Source organism: Prinia subflava (genome assembly GCF_021018805.1).
Source record: "Prinia subflava isolate CZ2003 ecotype Zambia chromosome W unlocalized genomic scaffold, Cam_Psub_1.2 scaffold_22_NEW, whole genome shotgun sequence".
NCBI classification, from domain to species: domain Eukaryota; kingdom Metazoa; phylum Chordata; class Aves; order Passeriformes; family Cisticolidae; genus Prinia; species Prinia subflava.
In genome coordinates this window covers 1,287,738-1,312,079 of record NW_026960606.1, presented here as the reverse complement: position 1 = coordinate 1,312,079, position 24,342 = coordinate 1,287,738, and the positions used below count along the sequence as shown (strand labels likewise).

The window sequence follows — 24,342 nt, the reverse complement described above, 5'->3', positions numbered from 1 at the left end:
TCGAAGGCCACATGCTTTGTGGAAGTACGGTAATGTCTGCGCCCGTGTCGAGCACTCCTGCCACTAGGAGGCGCTCTGACCCACAAATAATGTTGCACATCATAGAGGGTTTAGGTTCCCCCACCACTTCTGTCCAGTAGACCTCTGGTGATTTATCGTCTGCTGTGATCTCTGCTGGAACCGGAATGGCTTGGGCAAGAATTTGCCCCGCTACCAGATAAAAGTGTGGTTGGATACAACGAGCCAACAACATGAGGCCTATTATTTTTCCCTTAATGGTCATGGGAGCTATCTCAATTTCCAAAGGTGTGTGTGCCGTGTCCCCAATAACAAAATACTCACTGTCTAATCCCATGTGGTAAACCATCAGGTCCTGTGAGATGTTAGGTCAACTGTTATAACCATCCACTCAGTAGATCTGAAATGAAAACTTTTGGTAGTTACAAGTCTAAAACGGCCTAGTGGCTGCCAAACCTTGTTAGTTGAGCATTTAACATTTACATTTTTCTGCACCCCCACACCCCGTGACCTGCCCTCCCCCTTTTTTTATAAGAGAGAGGCTTTTGCCAATGTGAGTCCCGCTATATTTATATCTTTGCGCGTTGTAGTATCAACAGCGGGCACGTGCTGTAAATTCAGTTTTTTTGTTTTTGGGATTTCTTCTGCTTCTGGGTCTGAGGGCAGGATCTGGCGAAGTGTCCTGGTTTCCTGCAGCGGAGGCAGGTGATGCGCTGCAGCTGCTCTGGTGGCATCGGTTGCCTGCTGGGGTGTGGTCCCGCAGGGGCTGTATACTGTGGGTGTGTTGGTCCAGGATTTCTTTCAGATGTGCAGAACATTTCTGCCCGTCTGGAACAAGCTTCTATCATCTGGGACAGAGTAGGTGGAGGGTCTAAGGGGAGACTGAGAATAATTCTACGACAGGTCTCATTGGCATTTCTTTGAGCCATCTCTTTGATCAGCTCTGCCTGCACCACGGGATCTGGTACTTGGTGTTCCACCTGTGTCCTCAGACGATCAACAAACTGCAAGAAATTCTCTGTTGCAAATTGTTTAACATTGATATAACTTCCTTTCCCTTCCAATGATGGTAGCTGATAAAACATTTTCTCTGCTACATTGCTAATCCTAAGTAAAATTGGTTTGGATAGCACTCGAGTTTGTTTTTCGGGGCAAGCCCAGGCACCTTCACCACACAGGTGGTCAAATGTAATATCATTATTCTCAGTGTCCTTAGCCATATTAGGGTTTTGCTGAATCTCCTGTAAAATTGTTCTTAAAGCTCTTTTCCACATATTGTCCCACAGATCATACTCTGAGGGAGATAACAGACATCTGAATAAGTCCTTAATATCACTAGGAACCATTTCATTAGAATCAAATGTGGCTCTAAACATACCTTTAAAGATGGGAGAGTCCCTCCCAAACTCACGCTGTACTTTGCACAGCTCTTTCTTATCTTGGTAGGAGATTGGCTGGTATTGCCTGGAACCTTGCCTTCTACCAACATATGTAACAGGAGCAACAGAGAAAATGTGTTCATCTGCATTTGCCAAGGGTCTGGAAACTGCTGCTGGTCTCTCAGTGCCTGGGGACACTGGAGTTACACCATTTGCAGTCCCTTGGGGGTTGGGAAGAGAAGGCATACTCTTTCCGTGCTGGCTGGGCAGCCCAGGCTGTCCCCCTCCCTCCGCTGTGAGGCAATCACACCCCCCGCCGTGGCTGTGAGGGGAGGGGGGCCCGTCCCCCTCCGTGCTGCCGGGGCAGCCGGGAGGGAGGCAGGGGGAGGAGGGGTGGGGTGAGGCTGCCGGAGGCCAGAAGGGGTTGGCACAGGGGTAGGGGACAGGGGCGGGGGCGGGGGCAGAGGGAGGGGGTAGGGGGGAGAAGGGGTTGTGGGAGGAAGGTCGGAGCACATGGCAGCCGCCATTGTTATCAGCCACCTGGAGGGATACCCCCAGGGGCTCTGCAGCCTGGCAGAAGCCCCGGGCCGCCGCTGCACTCCCACAGAGATCAGTCGGAGACAAACTGGCTGTGTTAGAGGGATCCCGGGACAAAGGTAAACCTGGATATAAAGGTGGATCAGAGAGAGGAGGACTTGGGGGAAGTTTTTGCTCCTGGCTAGGTTTGCTTAATTCTAGAAGATGTTTATGAGCTTGTAAAAATATGGGAATAAATACAGAAGCAGCGTGATCATTATCTTGTACTTTGTCTGTAATCACAGTACCCACGTGGTCCCAAAAAGAAACAGTATCAATCTGTAACAATTCAGCTTCAGTAAATTCCTGTTCTAACCGGCGAACAAATTTTTTCTGCAGCCTTTTGGAAATTTTAACGTTAATTAAAAGTTCTTGAAGTTGTTTTAATACACTCTTTTGAGGAGCAGATAGCTGTATGCCCATAATTCGATATTACTGAAAGCTATTTGCTCACAATCCAGCCTCCAGCTGCTACAGTCAGCTGTATGTAACTCCTGTGTCTCCTATAACCAGAGATAACAGGCAGGGAAAGCTCCGGGGCTGCGGTCACGTGTCCGCGCCGTTTCTCCCGCCCCGGTGGCACCGGGGGGGTCCCGCCGCCTTTCTTGGCTGATGGGATACCTGGCCGGGCCGGGGTTTCCCCAAAAACCAGGGCTTCTTGTGCGGAGCCGCTCCAGGGGCCGGCGGGCCGCGGCAATCGGAAACGAAAGAAAAAAAAAGAAAAAAATCCTAGCCGCTGGGTCCTAAAGTCACCCGCTGCTACTTGCAAAGGTAAAATTACTCCCTCCCAGTTTGTGGTACCAACCAAACGGAGGTCTTTACCTGGTCCGTGGTAGCATATGCTGAGTCAGGAGCAACTGAAGGTCCTGTCTTTAGCTCACTCGTGACTGGGCAAAATCACAAGCTACGAGCTTATCCCTACCCACCTATAGCAACAAAATGTGGCCAAAGGGGCTAGGGTAATTGAACTTCCCAAAAAGCTTCTGAGACCCTGGAAAGGTCCCCAGCTCCTCATGGGTTTCCACAAATTATTTCGCCCCACGTTGGGCACCAACTGTAGAATAAACCTCCTTTATTCCCTTTAAGGAATCCAAACTAGCTCAGTCCTTCTCAGGCCTAGGAGGATTATCTCAGGAGACAGGAAAAGGATTCAAAAGAGGCTCTCACCCTTTTGCTGCAGCAATGTTTATTTCTAGGTGGTGTCCGAGGAGAGAGAGAGATCCCCAGGGGGACAGGGCCTTTTCTCAGGATTTCTGAGGGAGGGGCAAGCTGGCACACAGCCAATGGGGTCAGAAAGGGAAGGAAGGGTCAGACTACAGGACAGGAGTTCCAGGGGTCCCTGGGTGGGGAAGAAACCATTTTTCCCAGGGGAATGTAACATCTGTGTAGATGATTTGGCTTAACAGATACCAGCTTGACCAGCCCAGCTCAAAGTAGACACATCAAGGATAGGTCAAATTCAAACCTAGACAGAGGACCTCAGCCAACCCCTTTGAAGCACAGATAGACCCATATCATTGGTCAGTGAACCAGGCGGAGTTAAGACCCTTGACCAATCATATCTGTAAGCACAGGAAATTTGAAAACCCTGTAAAAGGGGCTGCTGGACAATAAACGCGGCTTTTGGCACATGATCCTCACCGTGTGTATGTCGCATCCCTGTCTCTGACTCAGCAGCAACATGTAACTCTTTCATAATATTGATTAGAGCTTGTCTCGCAGTGTGGGCAGTTTGAATGGAATTAGTTAAAGCTGCAACAGCTACAGAGGCTGTGGTTAAAACTATTACAGCAGATATGATGGCAATGATCAACTAACCAAGAAATTGCAAACTTGTTTCTTACTCTTTTGGATTTCCTCCTGGAATAGTCGAGCCAATTGTGAGAGTCAGTCTTGTCCTTTCCAAGCCCTAGTCAAATTTACAGGTACCCAAATTTCTGATCTTCTCTTAAATGGAAGAAGGACAGAAAAGTTATTCATGTCTTCATTTGTTACACGTGATTTAAAAAACAAAAGAATTACTATACAGAAAATACAAGCCATTCCTATAATGAATTGAAAAATCATTAGCTAAAGCAAAAACACATGGGTGCAAAATACAAGTCATTAGTGATTGTTTCTTTAGCAGTCAAATTTGCAAGGGCAGCATTCTTGTTCAAGTTCACGTGATATATGATATTACCAAAGGCAGGTAACAGCATTTTCCTCAGATGCTTATGAACATGTGATTGATTACTACCTAGAGTATATTGAATCAATGGTCTGACCATTCCACCATCATGCCAAACAATGCTGTGGTTTGCCTTTTGGAAGGGAAGGATGGTTTTATTTGTTCCCTTTTCTCTAAGGATGCTATGTGGTCCCCAGTCAATTATTTTCCCGTACTGTAAGAACTGTTGTTGTTATTTTTGTCCTAAACATGATGTCCATTCCAAACATTGTAAATTGGAAATGGATGTACAACATTTGGGATAATAGGTTGAGTGGCATCTACAGGATTGTTGGAGTTGGACGGATAGGTCGGCAATGTAATAGCAGTCAAATTTTTTCCTGAGGATTCATATATCAAGTGCAATTGCATAGAAAAATTGGCACAAGGTAAGGGTGAAAAGGTACTAGTTTGATTCCACATTAAGCAAATAGGCGGTAAATTAGTAACATAAGCATTAGTAGCATACGTATTTACAACATCCTGATCTAGGGGAAGAAGCCAAGTTCCTCCTACCCATTCTATTCCATTGTTGCTGAGGGGAGGTTCTGGATCCCATCAGGTCAGAGGCCAAAACAGTGGTGGGTCGAAAATGTGTGCCCAGTAGATTGTTCCTTCCACCATTTGATGGCAGTATAGCAGAAGAAAGATGACATGACTCGTCATCCTTGGCTGGGTATGGGAACTGACAGTGGTCAAATAAGAGGTTTTCAGGCTTCAGGCACTAGCTTGAGCCTGTGGGAAAGTCAAGTACACAGCTTTCTCACTTTGGTCTGGGAAATCATAAGGAGGAATCCAAACAATCCTTGTAGATATCCCACTTCTGACACCTGGTGTTTTTCTAACTTATTTACTTGGAAATAACAGTCAAGGGGTGTTGTTATAAATGACCAACCATATTCATTGTACCAAAGTGTTGTATAAAAGGAGTGTGTTTCTAATAAACTTTCACTATATGCCCTCCTAAGATCAGACTTTTGTGTCGTCATCTATCACTGTCCCTAATCAGGCGACAACAGCTGAGTTTGATGTATCTTGCTGGAAGCTAATATGGTCCTGTGGGCAAAAAAACACATCCATAGCCTCTTCCCCAAGCTAACAGTAGAACTGGACCTTTCCACTGACTACTATGTATATCCTTGTATATAATTTTTGGGTGAACTCCTTCTCCATCAGTTGTCTGACCCAGGTGCCTTTGATGTGCTGTGAAGTCATCCCTAGCGGAAAGATTCAAAAAATTTAAAACATAGGTTGCTTTATCAAACTGCTGAGGGAGCATGCCTATGGGATTCCCCTTTTTTTGTTTCAGTAGCATGTTTTTCAGTGTGAAATGTGCCCTCTCCACTATGACTTTGCCTGTTGGAGAATGGGCAATACCTGTAATATGTTTGATCCCCCAAGTGTGGAAAAGATCTTGTGTTTTTTGAGATGTATATGCAGGTCCATTATCTGTTTTTATCTGTTGAGGAACGCCCACAGTAGCAAAGTCATGCAGCCAATGTCGGGTGGCATCTCTTGGTTTTTCACCTTTGTGAGCTGTTGCTACTATGAAACTTGAAAAAGTATCAATGGAAACATGCACATATTTAAAAATCCCAAAACTCAATATGTGAGTAACATCTGTTTGCCAAATAGCATTAGGTTTTAACCCTCATGAGTTTGTACCTAACATTTGCTGTAAGGAAAATGTTTGCTGACATTGTGAGCAAGCATTCACTATATCTCGAGCTTGTGACAAGGTTAAGCCAAATTGTTTTGCCAGTGCTTGGGCATTTTGATGATAGAAATCATGAGAAAGTTTTGCTTGCCCTAATTTTTGTGGTATAGTTACTGCCATGGCAAGAGCATCTACTCTTGCATTATCTTCCACTATAGGTCCGGGCAGAGTGGTGTGTGAGCTAAGGTGCAGGATATAGTATTAATGAGACCTGTGAAGTAAAAGGCTATGCAGAGTGGTTAATAACACAAAAAGATCTTTGTTAGAGACTTCCTTCAGGAATCAATGTTCTATTCTCTTGACAATTCCTGTAACATAAAGAGAGTCAGAGACAATGTTAATAGGTTCTTGTGAAAAAACCCAAAATGCTTCTACAACAGCTGCCAGTTTGACTAGCTGGGTAGATCCAGGTTGGAAAGTTATTGAGTGTTCCCATTGTCCTGTATCATTTTTCCACAGGGTCACAGCTTTGTTTGTTTTCCTTGATCCATCAGTGAAAACATTTTTTGCATCAGGAATAGGTGTTTTTGACTGCAGATGTCATGGTTGGAAGGGAAGTTCTTAGAAGGACTTCAACAATGCATGTCGAGGCATCGTGTGAATAAACTGTTGTAGTCTTCAAGGGCAATTTGAAATGACAGTGATTCCCTGAAAAGATTCTCTAATTCTGCTGCAGTAATAGGGAAATGTATCATTGCTGGATCATATCCTATTAGACTCTGACATCAGAGTCATCCCATCGACAGCAGTTGAATAATCATTTAAATTGAACGGTTATAGTTTTTGAAAAGGTATGTGGCAAGAAAATCCATTCTAATAACCAGAGATGACGTTCTTGCACATCACATTGGCCAATAAGAGCATAGGGTTGGAAAGACTGCAAAATCAGGAGCAACTGCAAAGGCAAGTCTGCGTTTTGACCTGTGGTAAAGGACTCGTTTTTATCACTTACAGTCTCTAAAGCCTTTTGGGCAGTTTCTGTCAACTGCCTACAGCAAGAGAGATTTGGGTCCCCTTTTAACAATTCAAATAAAGGAGATAATTTTTCTGTTGTGTCCTAGGGTGACATTATGATGTTTGTATCCCCAATCGTCTGTTGGGTTTGAGCTGGATATTGCATTCTGTGCCTTTAAGATTGGGTCTCGGAGTAGGGGAGAGGGGGAGAAGTGCGCAGTTTGTTTTCAGAGACTGTACTCCCTCCTCCACATTCTGGCCTGGAGTGTTGTTGTCTGCAACATGTACACTGGCGGTGGGCACGGAAAGATTTTTTTCCTTTTTCATTAGTTAGTTTAGCTAGCTGAGGCAGAAAAGCTTCACTGGACTGTTTTCTTTGCTTTTCCTGGAACTGTTCGAACCTGCTCTGGACTGGGGACCTGGAGGAGTGCCAGGGGCTTGTCCCTGGGTCTCACTGGGACCTACCCTGCGCAGCAGCTTTTCCTAGCGCCGGAGGGACTGAGAACAGAGAGACCACCTACAGGAGAGCCCTTTTCTGAATTTGTCATCTGGTATTATTCAATTTCTTGTGCTGGAGGAGTGCTCTGCCTGTTCAAATAAACAGGGTTTTTTCCACTTCTCTCAGAGGAAGTCTTTCCCGAACTGGTTGGGGGAGGGGCCACGTGGGTTTGTTTTCTGGGGTGGGGAGAGAGGGCCCCTTTGGAGGCTTTTCTCACAAATTTGCCCTAAACCAGTACATGTTGTAATTCCCAACAAAGGGCGAATCCAATTAATGGTTCCCAGTAACTTTTGCAAGTCATTCAATGTGTGTATGCTAGTTTTCAAAGTTACTGGCTGCAGAGTGACTGTTGTTTCAAGCAGTTTTAAGCCCAAATATTTCCAAGGGGGTTCTGTTTGAATTTTGTCTGTGGCTGTGAACAGACTTCTGCTGGTTAGTGTTATTTTTAAAGATGCAAGGCAATCAGTGTCGCGCTGTCAGAGGCAATTAAAACATTGTCCATAGAGTGAAACAACAAAACAGAGGGATATTTGTGCCGTATTGGCTGTATTGCTGAATGAACGAAAAACTGGCAAATAGTTGGACTGTTTTTCATACCCTGGGGTAGGACAACTCAGTGGTATCATTCCATGGGAGTTTCATGATTGACAGATGATGAAGAAAAGGCAAATTTAGGTGCATCATCAGGATGTAAAGGAATTGTGGAAAAACAGTCTTTTAAATCAATTACTGCCAATTCCCAGTGTTCGGGAATCATCGTGGGGTTAGGTATTCCTGGTTGTAATGACCCCATAGGTCATATGACTGCATTGTCTGCCCTGAGATCCTGTAAAAGTCTCCACTCTCCCAATTTCTTAGGGATAACGAAAATGGGTGTATTCCATGGGTTGGTGGAGGGGACTATGTGACCCAATTGTAGTTGTTCTTGTACAAGGATTGGGGCTTGGTGAAGTCACCTGCGTCTTAGGGGCCACTGCTCAATCCACACAGGCTTATTGCTAAGCCAGGTAAGTTTCAGGAGTGGCATTTCATCAGTGGCCCCTATCAAAAATGTGTTGAAAGGATTGAGTCCCATTGAGTCAGTAGATCTCGCCTCCACAAAGTGCCTGGGATCGGGAGTACATATGGTTGCAAGGTGGTTGTCTTGCCTTCTGGTCCAACGATGTGTAGTTCTTTGGGTGATAGCCACAGTATCTGGTGTTCGCTGACTCCAGCGACAATCACCATAGAGGATGCCAAGGGCCAGTCAGGAGGCCACTCCTTCTGTGCTATGATGGATACATTGACTCTGGAATTACCCAATCCTGTAAAAGACTTAGAATCTATTTGGCAGGTGAGTAATGGCTGTTGTGTTCCAATTACTTTGGACTAAAAGATCTGAGGAACACCTGTGCTTCCAAAGTTCCCATTGTTTCGTTGCTGCTGCAGTATCGGCACTGGACAAGCAATTGCTGGCAGCGATATGAGTTGTGCCAAGCATGTCCCTTCAGGCACAGTGCAAGGGGAGTTGGGAGTCCAAGCCATAATTTTGATGTCCCCTGTATAATCTGCATCAATAATTCCTAGTAAAATAAAGCATCCAGTTCGAGCAGTAGAAGAACAACCCAATAATAAAGCGTGAGTTTGAAATGGTAGTCAGCCAAAACCAGCAGTAGGTAATAGATGAACAGAGGCATCTTTTAAGACTGTTGTAGAGCTGATGGCCACATCCAGGCCAGTGGAGCTTAGAGTGCCCATTGTCAGACCTGAGTTTGCTTTGGGGGTTGGCTGAATTGGGCCCCATTGGGTTGAGGGGCACTGGCCTGCACGCTCCTGTTTGAGTTCCCCTGCTTTTGGAGTGAGTTTCCATCCTTGTCAAACTTAAGAGTGGCATTGGTTACTCCAATGAAGGCCTTTTTTGAAGTGAGGACAGGGTTTATTTGGCTTTTTACTAGTTTTTTGTCCCTTTGGACATTGTTTCCAAACATGCCCCTAGTCTCCACATGCAAGGCACTTAAAAGTTGCTTTAGCTGCTTACAATTGCTGGGCAATTGTGGTAGCAGTTAGTTCTGCTTCATATTGTTCTAAGCTGATATTAGCACATGCTTTGATGTAATCAGCAAGTTCAACATAGGCATGGTGGTGTTTTAAATCTAAAGCTTTTTTTACAGTCATTATTAGCATTTTCATAAGCGAGGGAATTTAAACCAGGATCAGCTGCCACTTGCATTTCAATTTGCCATCTGACTGCTGATTGTAGTTGGTCGATGAAGGTGATATATGATTCCTGGGCACCTTGATGAATAGCAACAAATCCTGGCTCTAGGTTTTTTGTAGCAGGTACTTTCCTTAGAGCATGCAGTGCAATAGTTGTGCTTTAGTCCCAGGCCTGGGGTTGTAAATGCACCTGGGCACAGGCAGTGGCATACCTGCCGGTCCCTGAGAACTGGGGTGTTGTGATTTTAAGTGGCATATTTTGATTATCATTATTCAATGCCTGGGTTTGAGCCAAATCTACAAATTCCGTCCACCACACAGAGTATTGCCCCCCCCCCCCATTAAAACTGTTTTAAAAAGAGATTTCCAGTCCACCAGTAATATGGTATGTGATTCAGCTATAGTAGTGCCTAGAGAGGCTACCTGAAACAGCCTGGACAGAGTTAAAAGAATAAAGTAGGTATTTATTAAAAGGCCTTTAAAGGATACACCACCTGCTCTGAAAAGTGACATGGTTAAAGTTTTTTGGATTAGCTTGAAAAGTCAGGTATCAGATTTGCTGGACAAAGATTTTATAAAATAGTCTCAAATTAAGCATATATAGCATCAATCTTGATGGCTTCCACCCCCTTTCAAGAGATTCAGAAATTTTATTAGTTATTCCTTATAGAATGATGATGTTTCCAAATAAAATATTAGCTTTTAAAAGTTTTTCCTATTTAAAGAATCCATAAACATATTACAGTAAGTTATTGACTGATCTAACTGCTTTATAGTTACATTATCACAAAGAAGAGATTTATTTAGCTGCAACAATAGCAGGCAATTTTAAAATTTTTCCTTTTTCTAATCAGCAATTTTGCTTTCAGTTAAAGGGTAGGAGCCAGAGAATCATGTAAAGGTGTCAGAAGCTGATGTTCACTTCTCTGTCCTCTCCTACCTGTGTCTGATAAAACTTCCATTTAATTGTATGACTAGATGTGAATATCCAAGAGGATGTAGTGTTTCTGTTGTAAAGTAATACTGATATATGAATTTTGAATTAACAAAATAAAGCTTTTGGTTCAACAGAAAGGATTGAAATTCTATGCTAAAATATAATTTATAATAAACCAAGTATTTTCATTATCCTTTGTATAGGATGCTGCTTGTATTTTATCTCTTTGGGTTTGGGAACAATTTTAAGGAGATTTTTTTGTAGAAGTTCTTCAGGTGAGCACAGCTGCTTTCATAAAATAAAAGAATTTTAGTAATTGTAGAGTGACTACAAAAAGAAAACAGTATATTCATACAGTTCTCATCTTTTGGGAATATGATTGTCCTATGCTCCTCAGTCCGCTAGTACTCTTCATTAAAATCAAAATACTTAAAAGCAGTGTTTGTCATCAATATTCATAGCTATGAAGGAGATTAAAGTTGTAAAGCTGCTTGCAGCACATTCTTATGTTGGAGATAAAATACAAGGGGAAGGAAACAGCCATCTTTGACATGAAAACTGTGGCAGATCTGTTGCAGTGCCTTTCAGAACGCTGTCCCGACCTGCCTAGGCTAGCTCAGGCATCACGGCAAGCAGCAGGTATGGCTGGCGAGCAGCACAAGCCAAGCCGATCCAGTGGGTGTTGTTGCCGACAAGACTTCGAGGGCACAGGTGGCAAGGGGCAGACGATGGTGGAGAATGAAGAGAGGAGCCGGTCGAGTAAGTCCAAGGGGGTTTATTGAGGGGTCAGGTGGAGCCTCCCCACCTGCCAAGGACTGCTCAGACCGAACCAATTTTGGCTTTTTCAGGCCCCCTTTTTTGGGGGGCAGTACAGAGAATGGTGAGGAGGGTACAACCAGTTGGGTTCAATACAGGAGGGGCTAGGAAGGTGACTGACACAAACGAGGACCACACATAAGGGAGGGGAGGGGATTTTCCCTGAACCTAGCCTATCACTCAAAGCCCTTCACAGAACTCTCTAGCTCTGAGGCAGAGCTCTGAGATGACAGGCAAGCTCCAGGGAGGAGGGGGGAAAGGATTGACACCTAACATTTACTGGGAGATTACCAGGGGCAACTATCAGGAAGGCAAAATGGGGGGTACAAGGAACAAACCATCTTACAAAGAGCTTAGAAAAACTTATAAAATATAAAGAACTCATTAGCACACCACTACACAGATGAAAATTCGTATTAATTTTTAACCTGTTGCAATGTACATGGACAGCATATGCTGTTATTCCTTTTCCCTCTACTCTCCCCAGCTGTCTTTCTATAGATCCAAAAATTACTACATCAAACCAGAACACCTTGACTAAAAAAGTGAGAGTTCTGTCACAATAATGATCAAGTCCATTATGAAATGCAACTCACCACAGCTCATATTTTGAGAAAAATCGTCTCTGCCTTGTCGCTGTTGATGGAGACAGGGATGCGCCATTAATGCACTAAAGATCATGCAGCAACAGCCCACGTTTATGGAAAGGCAGCTCCTTTTATAGGGCTGTCCTGGTTTAGGGCAAATTTGGGAGGAAACCTCCAAATGGAGTCCCTCTAGAAAGCAAATCCAAGTGAGCCCTCCCCCAACTGGTCCGGGAAAAAAGTTTCCTCAGAGAAAAGTGGAAAAACCTGTTTATTCAACAAGCAGTGTTCACAAGCACAAAAAATTAATAATAATAAACAATAAAACCTCTCGCCATTCTGAAGAGAGATGGCAAATTCAGAAAGTCCTTGCCGTGGAGTGTAGCTCAAATCACCCAGTCTCTTACCAGTCCCTCCGGTGCTGGAAAATGCAAAGACCCAGGCCCGGTGGGCCACAGGTGTGAGATCCGGGTGTTTTTTGGGTGTTCAGTCCAAAACAGGTTTAAAGAGTTCCAAGAAAGAAGAAAAAAAACAGTCCAGGAAACTTCTTTGCCTCAGCTAGCTAAAAACTAACCAAAAGCAAAGGAGATCTCTGTCCTGCTGTCTGTCTGTGCTGCAGACAACACAGTCCAGGAGGAGAATGTGGAGGAGTGAGTGTAGTTTCTGAAAACAAACTCGGCGCTTCTCTTTCTCCCCCTTCGCTCTTGGATCCAGTCTTAAAGGTACAAAACATAATATCCAACATAAACAGAACAGATGATTGGGGATACAAGCATCATAAAGTCACCCTAGGACAAAGGCTTTCAAATGTCCTGCACTTACAGACATGATTGGTCACAGGTCTCAATTCCACCTAGCTCACTGGCCAATGATATGGGTGCATCCGTGCTTCAAAGGGGTTGGCTGAGGTCCTCTGTCTGGGTTTGAATCTGAGCTATCATTGTCGTGTCTAGGGACTTGTTTACTTCGAGCTAGGCTGGTCGAGCTGGTATCTTTTAAGCCAAATCATCTGTGCAGATATAGTCCAGCTATATCCATCTCAGTTCTCCCTTCCAGTCTTTATAAAATGCAAAGTGTTCTCTGTTATCTTACCTGCAAGGGCCCTTTGCAGATAAGATGACAGGACAGCATAGTGGCACACATGATTTTACCTAACTCGACAAGCCTAGTCTCTCTTAGCCAGTGATGCATCCCACATATAGAAAATGTTACATCCATTCCCAGGAGCTGTCAGGCAGGATTACCAACAATACAAGCTTTCAGATTGGCACACCGCAGGCTTATTGCTTGGAAGTTGCAAACTTACAACTTAACTCTATGAACAAGAAACATTTCAACTTTAGAATCATGGGAAAATCAAGTAACAGGGAAAGCAACTTGTCCAGTTCAGGTTTTTGCCTTGAATAAACTTGTCATCTCAAAATGTCCCAGATCATCTTGTATCAATTGCAGCATTTATCTCACTGCTCCACCACATCTGCTGGAGCTTCATCAGGAAGATGTTGTATTTGGTCCCAAGCAGGATGCAGAGCAGGATGAACACACCTGGTGGGTATCCATCGTGTTCCGGTGTCTGTGGAGACACAGGCATACCCACATCCCCATGTAATGAGGTCCCATGGACCTTCCCACTTGTTTGTGATAATGTCTTACCATTACTTTCGGTTTAAGTGACTGGGCATCTCCAGATGACTGCAGTGATAGGAAATGATTTAAGATCACTGGGCTTTGGGATTGTTCTGGTACTGTTAAGTGATTCAAGGTGTAAACAGCTTTCGCTACTCTGCTCTGTGGGGTTTCACTACACGTTGCTCTTTTTTGTTTATCTAAGATGTGTTTTAAAGTGTCATGTGCACATTCGACAATGGCCTTTCCAGTTGCTAAATGGGATATACTGGTTTGATGTGATACACCCCAGAGCTGTAGAAATTGTTTAGTTTTTTTGTAATGTGTATGCAGGTTCATTATCTGTTTTGATGTTATGAGGAATACCCAAAACAGCAAAGACTAATTGTCAATGTGTGATGGCATCCCGGCCTTTTTCTCCTGAGTGGACTGATGCCCATATGGCAGAGGAAAAAGTATTAATTGATGCATGCACATATTTTAATCGTCTGAATTTGGGAATATGGGTGACATCAGTCCGCCAGATTTGTCAAGATTTTAAGCCATGGAGATTAACTTTCATCTGTGGTGGTGTGTCATTATAGATAACGGATGGCATGGAAATAACGATGACTCTCAGCTTACAGCACATGAGAGCAATCTTTATTCTTCTAAATGTTTTTAGACAGTACTTCAGTACAATGAATATGATTGGTCATTTAGAGCCTACACCTCTTTGTAAACATCCTTGCCAGTAAACAAGTTAGAAAAACACCACCTGCTAACGGTTTTTCACCTCCCAAGGATTGCTTGGATTCCTCCTTAGGATTTTCCCAGGCCAGAATGAGAGAGTTGCTTGCTTGTCTTTCACACAGACTCTAGCAGTGCCTGAAGCCTAAAATCTGACCACTGTCAGTACCCAGAGTAGTGTGGTGTGGCCTTGACAGTCAGCACAAGTATTGACTGTGTTACAAGCCTGTGTGTTCAACAGCAGAAATTGCCTCTGCAAAGCTCAAACACCTTGATGAAAGAAATCATGTGAGGCTTTCCTTGTGCCAGCATGTCTAGCTGTGGTGCTGTCCAGGCAGAGCTAGCTGGGTGATCTGCTCATGCATTGCCCTCTGTAATAAAACCTGGGAGATTTGTATGGCTTTTAATGTGCAGAATGTAGTACAGGTCGTTTCTTGTTTGGATGGTGTGCCACAAAGTTTTTAGTAGGCCAAATAATTGTGCATTGTCAATTTCTTTCAACGGAGTTTGGTCTAATCTCTGTGTTATGTCAGCAACGTAGGCAGTCAGTGACAATATTTAAAGGGGTATGGGGAAAACGCTGAAAAGCCATAGCTACAGCACGTAGGTCCACTAACTGAGGTGATCCATTCTCATAACCTTCCAATGTTTGCCATTCACTCTCTTCTTTCCATGCCACAATTGCCTTTCCCATTTTCTCAGAACCATCAGTAAACACAGTAATACCTTTTAAGGGTGTGTGACTGTTCAGAGGTTTTAGGGATAGTGCAGTGGTTTTACTCATTTGCAGCAATGTATGACTCGGTAAATGATAGCAAATTTGCCCTGAGAAGTTTTGTAGGGCACTTTGCAAAGCAGTACTGTTGGCATAACATCGCTCAAATTCTTTTTCCATCACAGGTATAATGATTTTTGAAGGATCTCTTGCAGTCAGTTGTAAACACCTTTGATGACATTTCATGATTAACGGGGCAATTAAATCAAAAATGGTAGGGGCTGTTTTTCTAGACTGGTGCGGTAGGAACATCCATTCTAAAACATGCAAAGGATCAGACCACTGACTATCCCAGTGTCCAATAATAGCAGTAGGTTGAAAATCAACAATGAAAATAAACACAGTAATACATACTTCTAGGCATATTTGGTGGATCTGTCTGTTTGTGATGGCTTGCTCTACCATCTCAAGAGCAGCCTTTGCCTCTGGGGTTAATTTCCTGGGAGAAGTTAGACCAGGATCACCCTTTAGAAGGTTAAATAAGGGTACTAATTGTGGTCAACCCTAAATGGGGTCTGAGCCAGTTAATGGTACCCAAAAGTTTTTGAGCATCATTTAAATTTTGAAATTTTGTTGAGAATTGAATTGTCTGGGGCTGTATGGTCTGATCCATAATTTTGAGTCCAAGGTACTTCCAAGGTCATTGCTGCTGTATCTTTTCTGGTGCTACTTGCAGCCCAAATGTTTCTAATGCTTGCAACGGGCTTGGGCAAATCTGTGAGAGTTCCTCTTTTGTTTGGGTTGCTATCAAAATGCCATCCATGTAGTGGTAACTATGCTCCTGGAAATTGTTTTCTCACTGATGAGAGTGCCTGTGAAATGTACCATTGACAATTTGTAGGGCTGTTTTTCATACCTTGAGGAAGTACTCCCATTGATAACACTCCACTGGTGCAGTGTTACTAATAGAAGGCACGGTAAAAGCAAACTTTGGGGTATCATCAGGGTGTAATGGAATAGTGAAGAAACAATCTTTCAGGTCCATGATTAGAATATCCCACTTGGCAGGAATAATTGTAGGAGATGGCATACCAGGCTGGAGGCCACCCATGCTCTCCATGGTTGAACTTATTTTTCTCAGATAATGGAGCAACCTCCATTTACCAGACTTCTTTTTTATAACAAACACTGGAGTGTTTGAAGGGCGCATGGATGGCTCTATGTGCCTATGAGCCAGTTGTCCCTGCACCAAAGACTTAAGGGCATGTGTAGTGGTTTCACATTCGCTGAATTCTGTTTGTTAAATTTAATGCAGTGGTCTAAATTTTTTTTTTTTTTTTTTTTTTTGCTGTGAAAATAAGATTAGGAGAAAAGTCAAAACAGGTTCAACTTAAAGATAAAAACAGATAGATTTATTAACACGCACCAAAAGAAAGAGGGAAGAAAAAAATTAAAATGAAAGCTTTCAAAGCACGCCCCTCCGCCCCCCTAATGGTTCACTTTCTCGCATACAACATAAAGAGACAAAACTTGTATTTCTCAGTCAGTTTCACCATTTAAAAATAATCTTTCATCAGTTCTTTTAAGAAAAGAGTCTCTCTTAAAAACTTCCATGGAATTTCTCTACTGACAACTGTCTTGGTTTGGAAAGACAGGTATCTGTCAGGGGAAACTGGAGTTTCCCTTGGAATAGAGAACGTAAAAACCCCCTCTCTCTAAATTATTACAATTTTGCAATTAGGAGCTTTCAGGCAAAAAATATGGGAATAGGAATAACAGTTGTTTACTAGGAATATAAAAAAATTACAAATGCAGTAGTACAAAAAACAAACAAGCAAACAAAAGTCCTAGAAAACCCTGACAGAGTCAGAGATACAACCTGACACCCTGTTGTCAGGGTTGGAAGCAGTCCAAATAAGTCTTTCCTGGAGTAACAGATGTTGTTCTGTGAAGTAGAGATGATTCTGTAGAGAAAAGAAAAGGGTTCAGTGCTGGTGAGATGGGTCCGGTCTTCCTTCAAGGATTCAGTGGAAAACCAGCTGCATTAGTGTTTTGAATTGCAGGTTTTATGCTGGTGGAAAGGCTTTGGCTCCTCCCACTGAGTGCAGCATCTCACAATAGAATGAAGTAATGTTGTCAGTCATGCGAGAGGCCTTAAATGGCCCATTCACAGGTGATGTCCCTTGGAGGAGGATGGGTGCAGGAGTAGGATGGGTGGAGCAGGAGAGAAGAACAATATCTCCCAATGGGTTTCAGCAGATGAAAATAGAATACACATTTTTGGTTACATTTTTCAACCCAAGACAACAACATAAAAGTTTTCTTGTGGCTCTCACAAAGACAGCTGCCTAAAAACCTGCCTTTGTGAGGTACTTCCCAATAGCAGCTTTCTCAACACTGCATACGAGCCATATCTGCTTATTAGGGGTGTTGTTTAAGGATCCCTCTTCTAGTATAAAACAAAGATTCTCTTCTTCTATCTCCAAAATAATCTTCATCTCAAAAACTAAAAATCTCCTTTTCCTTAGGAGCAAAGGGCTTCATATCACTTTTAACTAGAGCTTTACATGCCCCCCAACAGCATTCATATGTTACAGGAAAAATAGCCTATTATCTATCATTTACTAGAGATGTTCATACAAATTAGGGTACTCTTCCTCCTTTGTCTCAATCTTTTCACTCTCTCTTCCCTGACTTCAGTTTCATGCTATGTCTCTTTATAGTCTAATCCCTTTGTCTGCTCTTACTCTGGGAAGGGACAGTTCTCTGGGAGTTCTATCTGCTGGCAGGAAAGAGTTAAAGCTTGCCCAGGCCTGTGGTAGTCATGTGGTCTCTGCCGGGGGCGGCAGCTGCAAAAATTTCCAAGCCATGCCGGTAGAAGAGGCTGTTGGATACCTTCTTTTCCACCCCTTGATCTGATCTAAGATAGCTCAGCTTGGGGTTGCCATCAGAGTCTGCAAGCTCCCGTTCTTCACTGCCAGCTGCTACTGGGCCCAGTCATGGTCTGGCCTCCTCTGCCGTAGCCTCCAGCACGCAGCCAGCTCTGCCGAGCCAGATCCTCCCCTCTCCCCCCCCGGCAGCCGGGGAGAAAAGGGGCTCAGCTGGCCGGGCCACTCCTTGCAGCAGCCGCTACTGGAGACCCAGCCGGGCTCAGCCCCACCATTAAGGGAGAGCGGACCTAAGCTGGGCCCTGCTGCAGCCCACAATGTCACTTCGTGACTCACTGGGAGAAAAGAGGGAGGGCTCGAACAAAGCTTCAGTTTTATATGGGTATTACCAAAAGTCACATTCTGTTTTCTCAGTGGTCAAACCACATGCCAATAGTTAAGAATTGGCCCTTGATAGATCTTTTTTTTTTCCAAAGAAAATCTAAGGTCCTGACAGAGCAATATTCCATTTTCTTCTTCAACTAAAAACCAAACTGTGTTAACCCATAACAGTGTGTAACTTCTCTTTCTCGAGGGACCACTGGTACCCACACTGCCTGAATAATAAGCCATTTTAAGGGTAGTGTGGGATATTTCATGCCCCTTAAAACATTGTGCCCTGGTAAAAATCCATCCCCACCTGGACTCCCCAAACAGATAAAGCATGCCTCCCCCACAGGTAAAGAGGTGCTGCAGTGATGGAAGGTCGAATGGTAGCTGTTTGTCCCTTAGGATTTTTTACCAAAACAGGTTTGCTGCTCAAACAGCTCTGTGTGGTCCCTCCGAGGCCAGCAACAGCAGATCCTGCAGGCTAGGTGGGCCATGATGGAGGCCAAGTGTTGGGCAGAGATGATGGTGACGTCTTCTGCTGTGTCAATCATATCACCGACCTTTATTTGGGAGGGTCTTGCCTCAGACATCGTGACAATACACACCATGTTAGGCGTCTGCTCACCTATGACGTGGGTCCAAAATACCTGAGGTTCTACTTGCTGACCCAAAGCCTTGGTCTCCTCTCACTCTGAGATCTGTATTTGGGACACAAGACTTTTGCCAGATGCTCCCAGGATTGGGCAGGGATGTCGACAATGCAGCGATGGCAGCGATATCATAGTTTCCCACAGGAGGATGATGGTTCTGGCTTTCTCTGCTGGTATCCCTTGTGTCCCTTGCCAGTATATATCCTAGGGATAGCTCCTGTTCCAGTAACGGGGGTGCACTCAGGACAGTGGCAGTGGTGATTCCAGGGTCCCCAGGTCTGCTGCTACTTCTGAGTATTATGTCTCCAGGAACTCCTCGTGATGCATATCCTGGACCTGACTGTCGTTATGATTTTTGGACCGCATGGAAATAACGACATCTCTCTTTGTGATGCAGAAATGAGAGCAATCTCTATTCTTCTACATTTTCTTTTTACATAGTACTTCAGTACAATTCATATGATTGGTCCTTAGAGCCTACACCCCTTTATAAACATCTTTTTCCAGTAAACATGTTGGAAAAACACCACCTGCTGATGGTTTTCACTTCCCAAGGATTGTTTTGTTCTTCTTTGAGATTTTCCCAGGCCAGAATGAGAAAGCTGCTCGCCTGTCTTTTACACAGACCCTAGCAGTGCCTGAAGCCTAAATTCAGACCATTGTCGCCTGACCACGGAGGCTTGGTCAGAGGCACTGGCACCACTTCTTGGAGGCTGGGTAAAGATGGAGCCACACCCCATGGAGGCTTGATCGGAGGCACTGGCATACCTCCAGAAGACTGGATCAGACACTGGCACGCCCTTAGAGTGCTGGGTCTGGTACTCTGGGACGCCCTCAGAGGGCTGGATTGGAGGCAGAGTCACTCCCCACGGAGACTGGGTCAGAGACACAGTCTTGGAGCTGGCCCACTCGGTCTCAGGAGGAGGCAGTCCTGGCGTGCGTGCGCTAGCAGAGGGTGTAGATGGCTCCTGCAAGCACTGATTGAATCCTTGTACAGACACAGTTGGAACAGCTGTAGGGAGCCCTGCTGGGCATCCCCGCAGTGCAGTGATAGAGCTAGTACAGTCAGGCAGGTCACAGAGCGCGACTAAGTCATAGACTGGGATTTGCAGTGGCCGGGGGATCGGCAGTAGCCTGGCACCTGGCAGGAGCTAACAACGAGCTGTTTCACAGCAGCCAGAGGCAGGCACAGCCCTGCGTCAAGCAGGCATCTTGTAGCAGCTGCACATAGTCTCACAGCGGCTAGGAGGGGTCACGGAGGTTTCTGCTGACATAACAGGACACGGGGTGGCAGAGCACCAAGTGGCAAAGGTGTGGGTAGCGATTTCTGGGGTCTATGCAGGCGCGGCAGGGCAGGGTTTGGCTGTGCTGTGTTCCACCAGCAACATGTCCCTGCCCAGGACAGTGGCAGGGTCTCGGGTGACCAGAGGACACTGCTGGAGTGGTGTCCCTGTGGGAGATGGCAGCATGATCCCAGGTGGTTCCGAGGCACACTGTGACTTCTCTCCCCATCCTCCTCTCCTGCTTGCCTCTCATCGCCTCCCCTGGCGCCGTGCTTTCGCCGTTCACTTCTGTGGGCGCTGCCAGCGGTAATGTCAGCCTCCCGCTCTCTCTTCGACTGTTCTAATAAGTCCATGACAAGCCTCCAGGGTTTCATATCATTGATAGCTTTCTCATCGCCTGTGGAGGCTGCAGCAAGTATATCTAGGTCAGCCCGCTCCCAAGTTTTTAAGTCTAGGGCATCCCCTTCAGACACATTTAATTTGTGGCTCTCACATCACGTCAGCAGTGCTAGGAGAGCCCGCTTGTCGTGTTTTATCCCTCTATTTTAAAGAAAGAAAGTCCATACCTTCAGAATGAGATTTTCTGGTGTTGAGCCCCTCATTTCCATGTTCCTGGGGGCGTGTGTCCTCCACAAGGGGGGTCTAGACCCATGCGGCTTTCACCAACACCTTCTGCAGCAATATTCCGCTGCTCCACCGGGACTTTGCAGCAATCCTGCTGCCTGTGGCAATATCCTGCCACCTACCACAGCCTCACTGGCTGTCCACAGCAATCCTGCTGCTCTGCAGCACTATCCCGCAGCCCCCTGTCTCCCCGCAATACCGCAGCTGCCTGTTGCTGTCACATCAGGAGGTCACCAGATGTCGCTGTTGATGGAGACAGGGACGTTTCATTAACACACTGAAGATCATGAAGCAATAGCCCACATTTATTGAAGGGCAGCTTACAGACATGATTGGTCAAGGGTCTCAACTCTGCCTAGCTCACTGGCCAATGATATGGGTGTATCCGTGCTTCAAAGGTTTTGGCTGAGGTCCTCTGTCTGGATTTGAATCTGACATTGTCATGTCTAGGGACTTGTTTACTTAGAGCTAGGCTGGTCAAGCTGGTATCTGTTAAGCCAAATCATCTATGCAGATATAGTCCAGCTATATTCATCACACTGCCTGTCTTTTTCAGTAGGTTTCAAAAGGGTGGCAGATGACGATTTTGTATTATATGTTCTGTCTGTGCTACTAGTGTTGTCCTGTCAGATTTAAAGAATAAAACTTCAAATTTATATTGAATAAGATAATCATTGCTGAGGTCCAAAATGAGAAGCACAAGGTAGTGATGAATTCAGTGAATATCTTAAGCATTATGTCCTTTGTGTTTTCTGAACAGACTATGCTCATGAATGGCTTTGGTATAGGTAGTCAAATAATGTGCTGTTTGTTTAGTAATTTTTTGAGCTCTTTATCCCAAAGACTAACTTAATAGTTCTAGCTGTAACTATTCAGGTTGTGAAAACTATTCCGTTTTTGAAGTAGACTTGTCCATTGAACTGTGGGTTTTCATAGAAGGGGATGGTCTTGCCTTTTGCTATCTGTCCCAACTGTGTTCCTTCCCTTTTCCATGCTGCCTCTGCAATTTGCTCATTTTCTCACTGAATCAGGTGAAGAGACTGAACATTAACTTTCAGACAGGTCATGTTCTCATCTAGCTGACTACACAAATGCTACTGAGGTATCAAAAGAGATAGCAGCAATGGGGTAAAAAATAAATACTTTGTCTTCAGCAGCAGTTCATGCTTTCTTGGACTTCATTGTTGGGTTTAGTCCTCAAGTGACTAAAAATTAAGACATGAGGGAGAGTATACCTTCTCAAGTTACATTTTTTACTAGGTTAAAATGAGATGTGTGTCATTGATTTGAAAGATCAATAAACCGAAATTATTCTCTCAAAGAATAGTTGAAGTAGTGTGCACAGAAAGTAATGGTTCAAAAGAGATGCTTATGCCTTGAAAGTAATTAAACACTGGGGTATCATTTTGTCTTCAGTTTATTTTCCTGTTCCCCCTTCCCCCATTGTTTCTCTTTGCCACTTTAAGTATTCCTAAGAAAAGATATCTGAATTTATGTATATACAAAACATGAGTCTTTTTCTCAGTATTGAGATAGCTGCTCAGAGCAATCATTCAGGTATTCTCACTTCATGACACTGCTGTGTAAATTTTAGAAGCAAGCATACTTTTTGCCAATGGTGCTATGCAACATGAAAATCATTGCATATATAATTTTTACTAGCAGACTACTCAGTTCGCTTTGCCTAATCCTACAAATGACCTAGACTGACTTTCAAAGTTTCTCCAAGTTCCATATTTGCTTTAGTATGTCCATCTCAGGCTATACATCTGTTGACAATTATTTCTTCTCATTTTCATTTTAAAAGTAGAACTAAACCTTGTATGTTTTACAGGTTTCAAGTTGTATTTTTATTATGCTGACATGTAAATTTTGTGAGGATGATTAATGAGACCTGGAGATAATTGCTCTCAATAACTTCCCATGATGTCAGTAAGCACAGAGTATTTTTCAGTGTCATCTGTAATTTCTGAGAACTGTGGTGGGTTGACCCTGACTGGATGCCAGGCACCCACCAAAACCACTATATCACTCCCCTGCTCACCTGGACAGGGGAGAGAAAATATAACAAAAGGCTCATGGGGCAAGATAAGTACAGGGAGGGATCACTCACCAATTACCATCATGGGCAAAACAGACTTGACTTGGGGAATAAAAATTAATTTAATATCAACCAAATTAGAATAGGACAATGAGAAATAAAAATATCTTGAAAACTGTTTCCCCCACCCCTCCCTTCTTCCCAGGCTCAGTTCCTGAATTCTCTACTTCCTCCTCACCCCAGCGGCATAGGGGAATGAGTAATGGAGGTTGTCATCAGTTCATCACATGTTCTTTCTGCTGCTCCTTCCTCCTCAGGGGGAGGACTTCGCACTCTTCTGCTCCAACATGGGGTTCCTCCCACAGGAAACAGTCCTTCACAAACTTCTCCAACATGAGTCCTTCCCACAGGCTCCAGCACGGGTTCCTCTAATGGAGTGCAGTCCTTCAGGCACAGGCTGCTCCATCATGGGTTCCCCCACAGGGTCACAAGTCCTGCCAGCAAGCCTGCTCCAGCATGGGCTCCTCTTCCCACAGGTACTGCCATGATCCTACTCCAGGGTGAGCTTCCCACAGGGTCACAGCCTTCTTCAGGCATCCACCTGCTCTAGTGTGGGATCCTGCATGGGCTGCAGGTGTATCTCTGCTCCCCTGTGGATCTCCATGGGAGGCAAGGGGACAACCTTTGTCTCCATGGTCTTTACCACGGGTTGCTGGGGAATCTGCTCCAGCACCTGGAACACCTCCACCTCATTCTTCACAGACATTGGTGTCTGCAGAGTTGTTCCTCTCATATTCTCACTCTGCTCTTCTCTGGCTGCAATTGTCTCTGCACAATAGCTTATTTCCCCTTCTTAAATATGTTATCACAGAGGTGTTTCTACAACCATCACTGATTGACTTGGCCTTGACCAGCAATGGGTCCCTGCTGGATCTGGTTGGCACTGACTCTGACATGGGGGAAGCTTCCAGCAGCTTCTCACAGAAGTCACCCCTGTAGCCCACCACCCTAACTTTGCCATGCAAACCAAATGCAAGAACATACCATAAAAATAGTCTGCCACATATCAGAAAGAATAGATGGCAAGGAAGAAACCATTGTTTAAGAAAGCTAGCTAGTTGTTTATGTATAAACAAAACAATAGTTTTATCTTTCACGGCTTTTATATTGCTACCATTGACACAATCTTTGAATGCCATCCATGCAGAATTAATAAATGTAAAATCAAATTCCAGCACAGTTCAGGAACTCTAGGTTTTCTATCTTTCAGCATCCAAGTAGAGCTGGCTGAATTTTTTCCTCTGAAATATTCTTCTAATGGAAAACAGGCTATCTGTAAATTCAGAATTTACTGTTTGCTGAAGTGAAAGCTTTATCTAATATGCTTTCTGCCTCCTAGCTGAGAAACCCTGAAGTTTCATGTCCTCTTGATAGACTGTCAGATATATTGCCTTAGAGCTAGGACTTTCAGATTCCTCAGGAGCTGTAATTGTCTATTTTGGCTTTCTGTTTCTTTCCAGATTGGCCATCTC

The 24,342-nt window shown here is 44.3% G+C and overlaps 1 protein-coding gene across 10 annotated transcripts in view; it reads left to right on the top strand.

Annotated features, from left to right (window-relative positions):
- The window catches only part of LOC134564864 (Golgi phosphoprotein 3-like), a 101,545-nt gene that overhangs the window by 19,738 nt on the left and 57,465 nt on the right, over positions 1–24,342 (top strand). For 7 of the 10 annotated variants that reach the window (XR_010083679.1, XR_010083678.1, XR_010083680.1 and 4 more), the window contains exon 2: positions 23,128–23,346. The exons of 2 other annotated variants lie outside the window; for them this stretch is intronic. Coding sequence is in view for 5 of the 8 variants with exons in the window: in XM_063424117.1 (XP_063280187.1) it covers positions 23,128–23,346 (219 nt within the window). In the remaining 3 variants the exon portion in view is untranslated. The remainder of the gene's footprint in view (positions 1–23,127; positions 23,347–24,342) is intronic. One more of the 10 variants, XM_063424119.1, reaches the window with a different exon arrangement.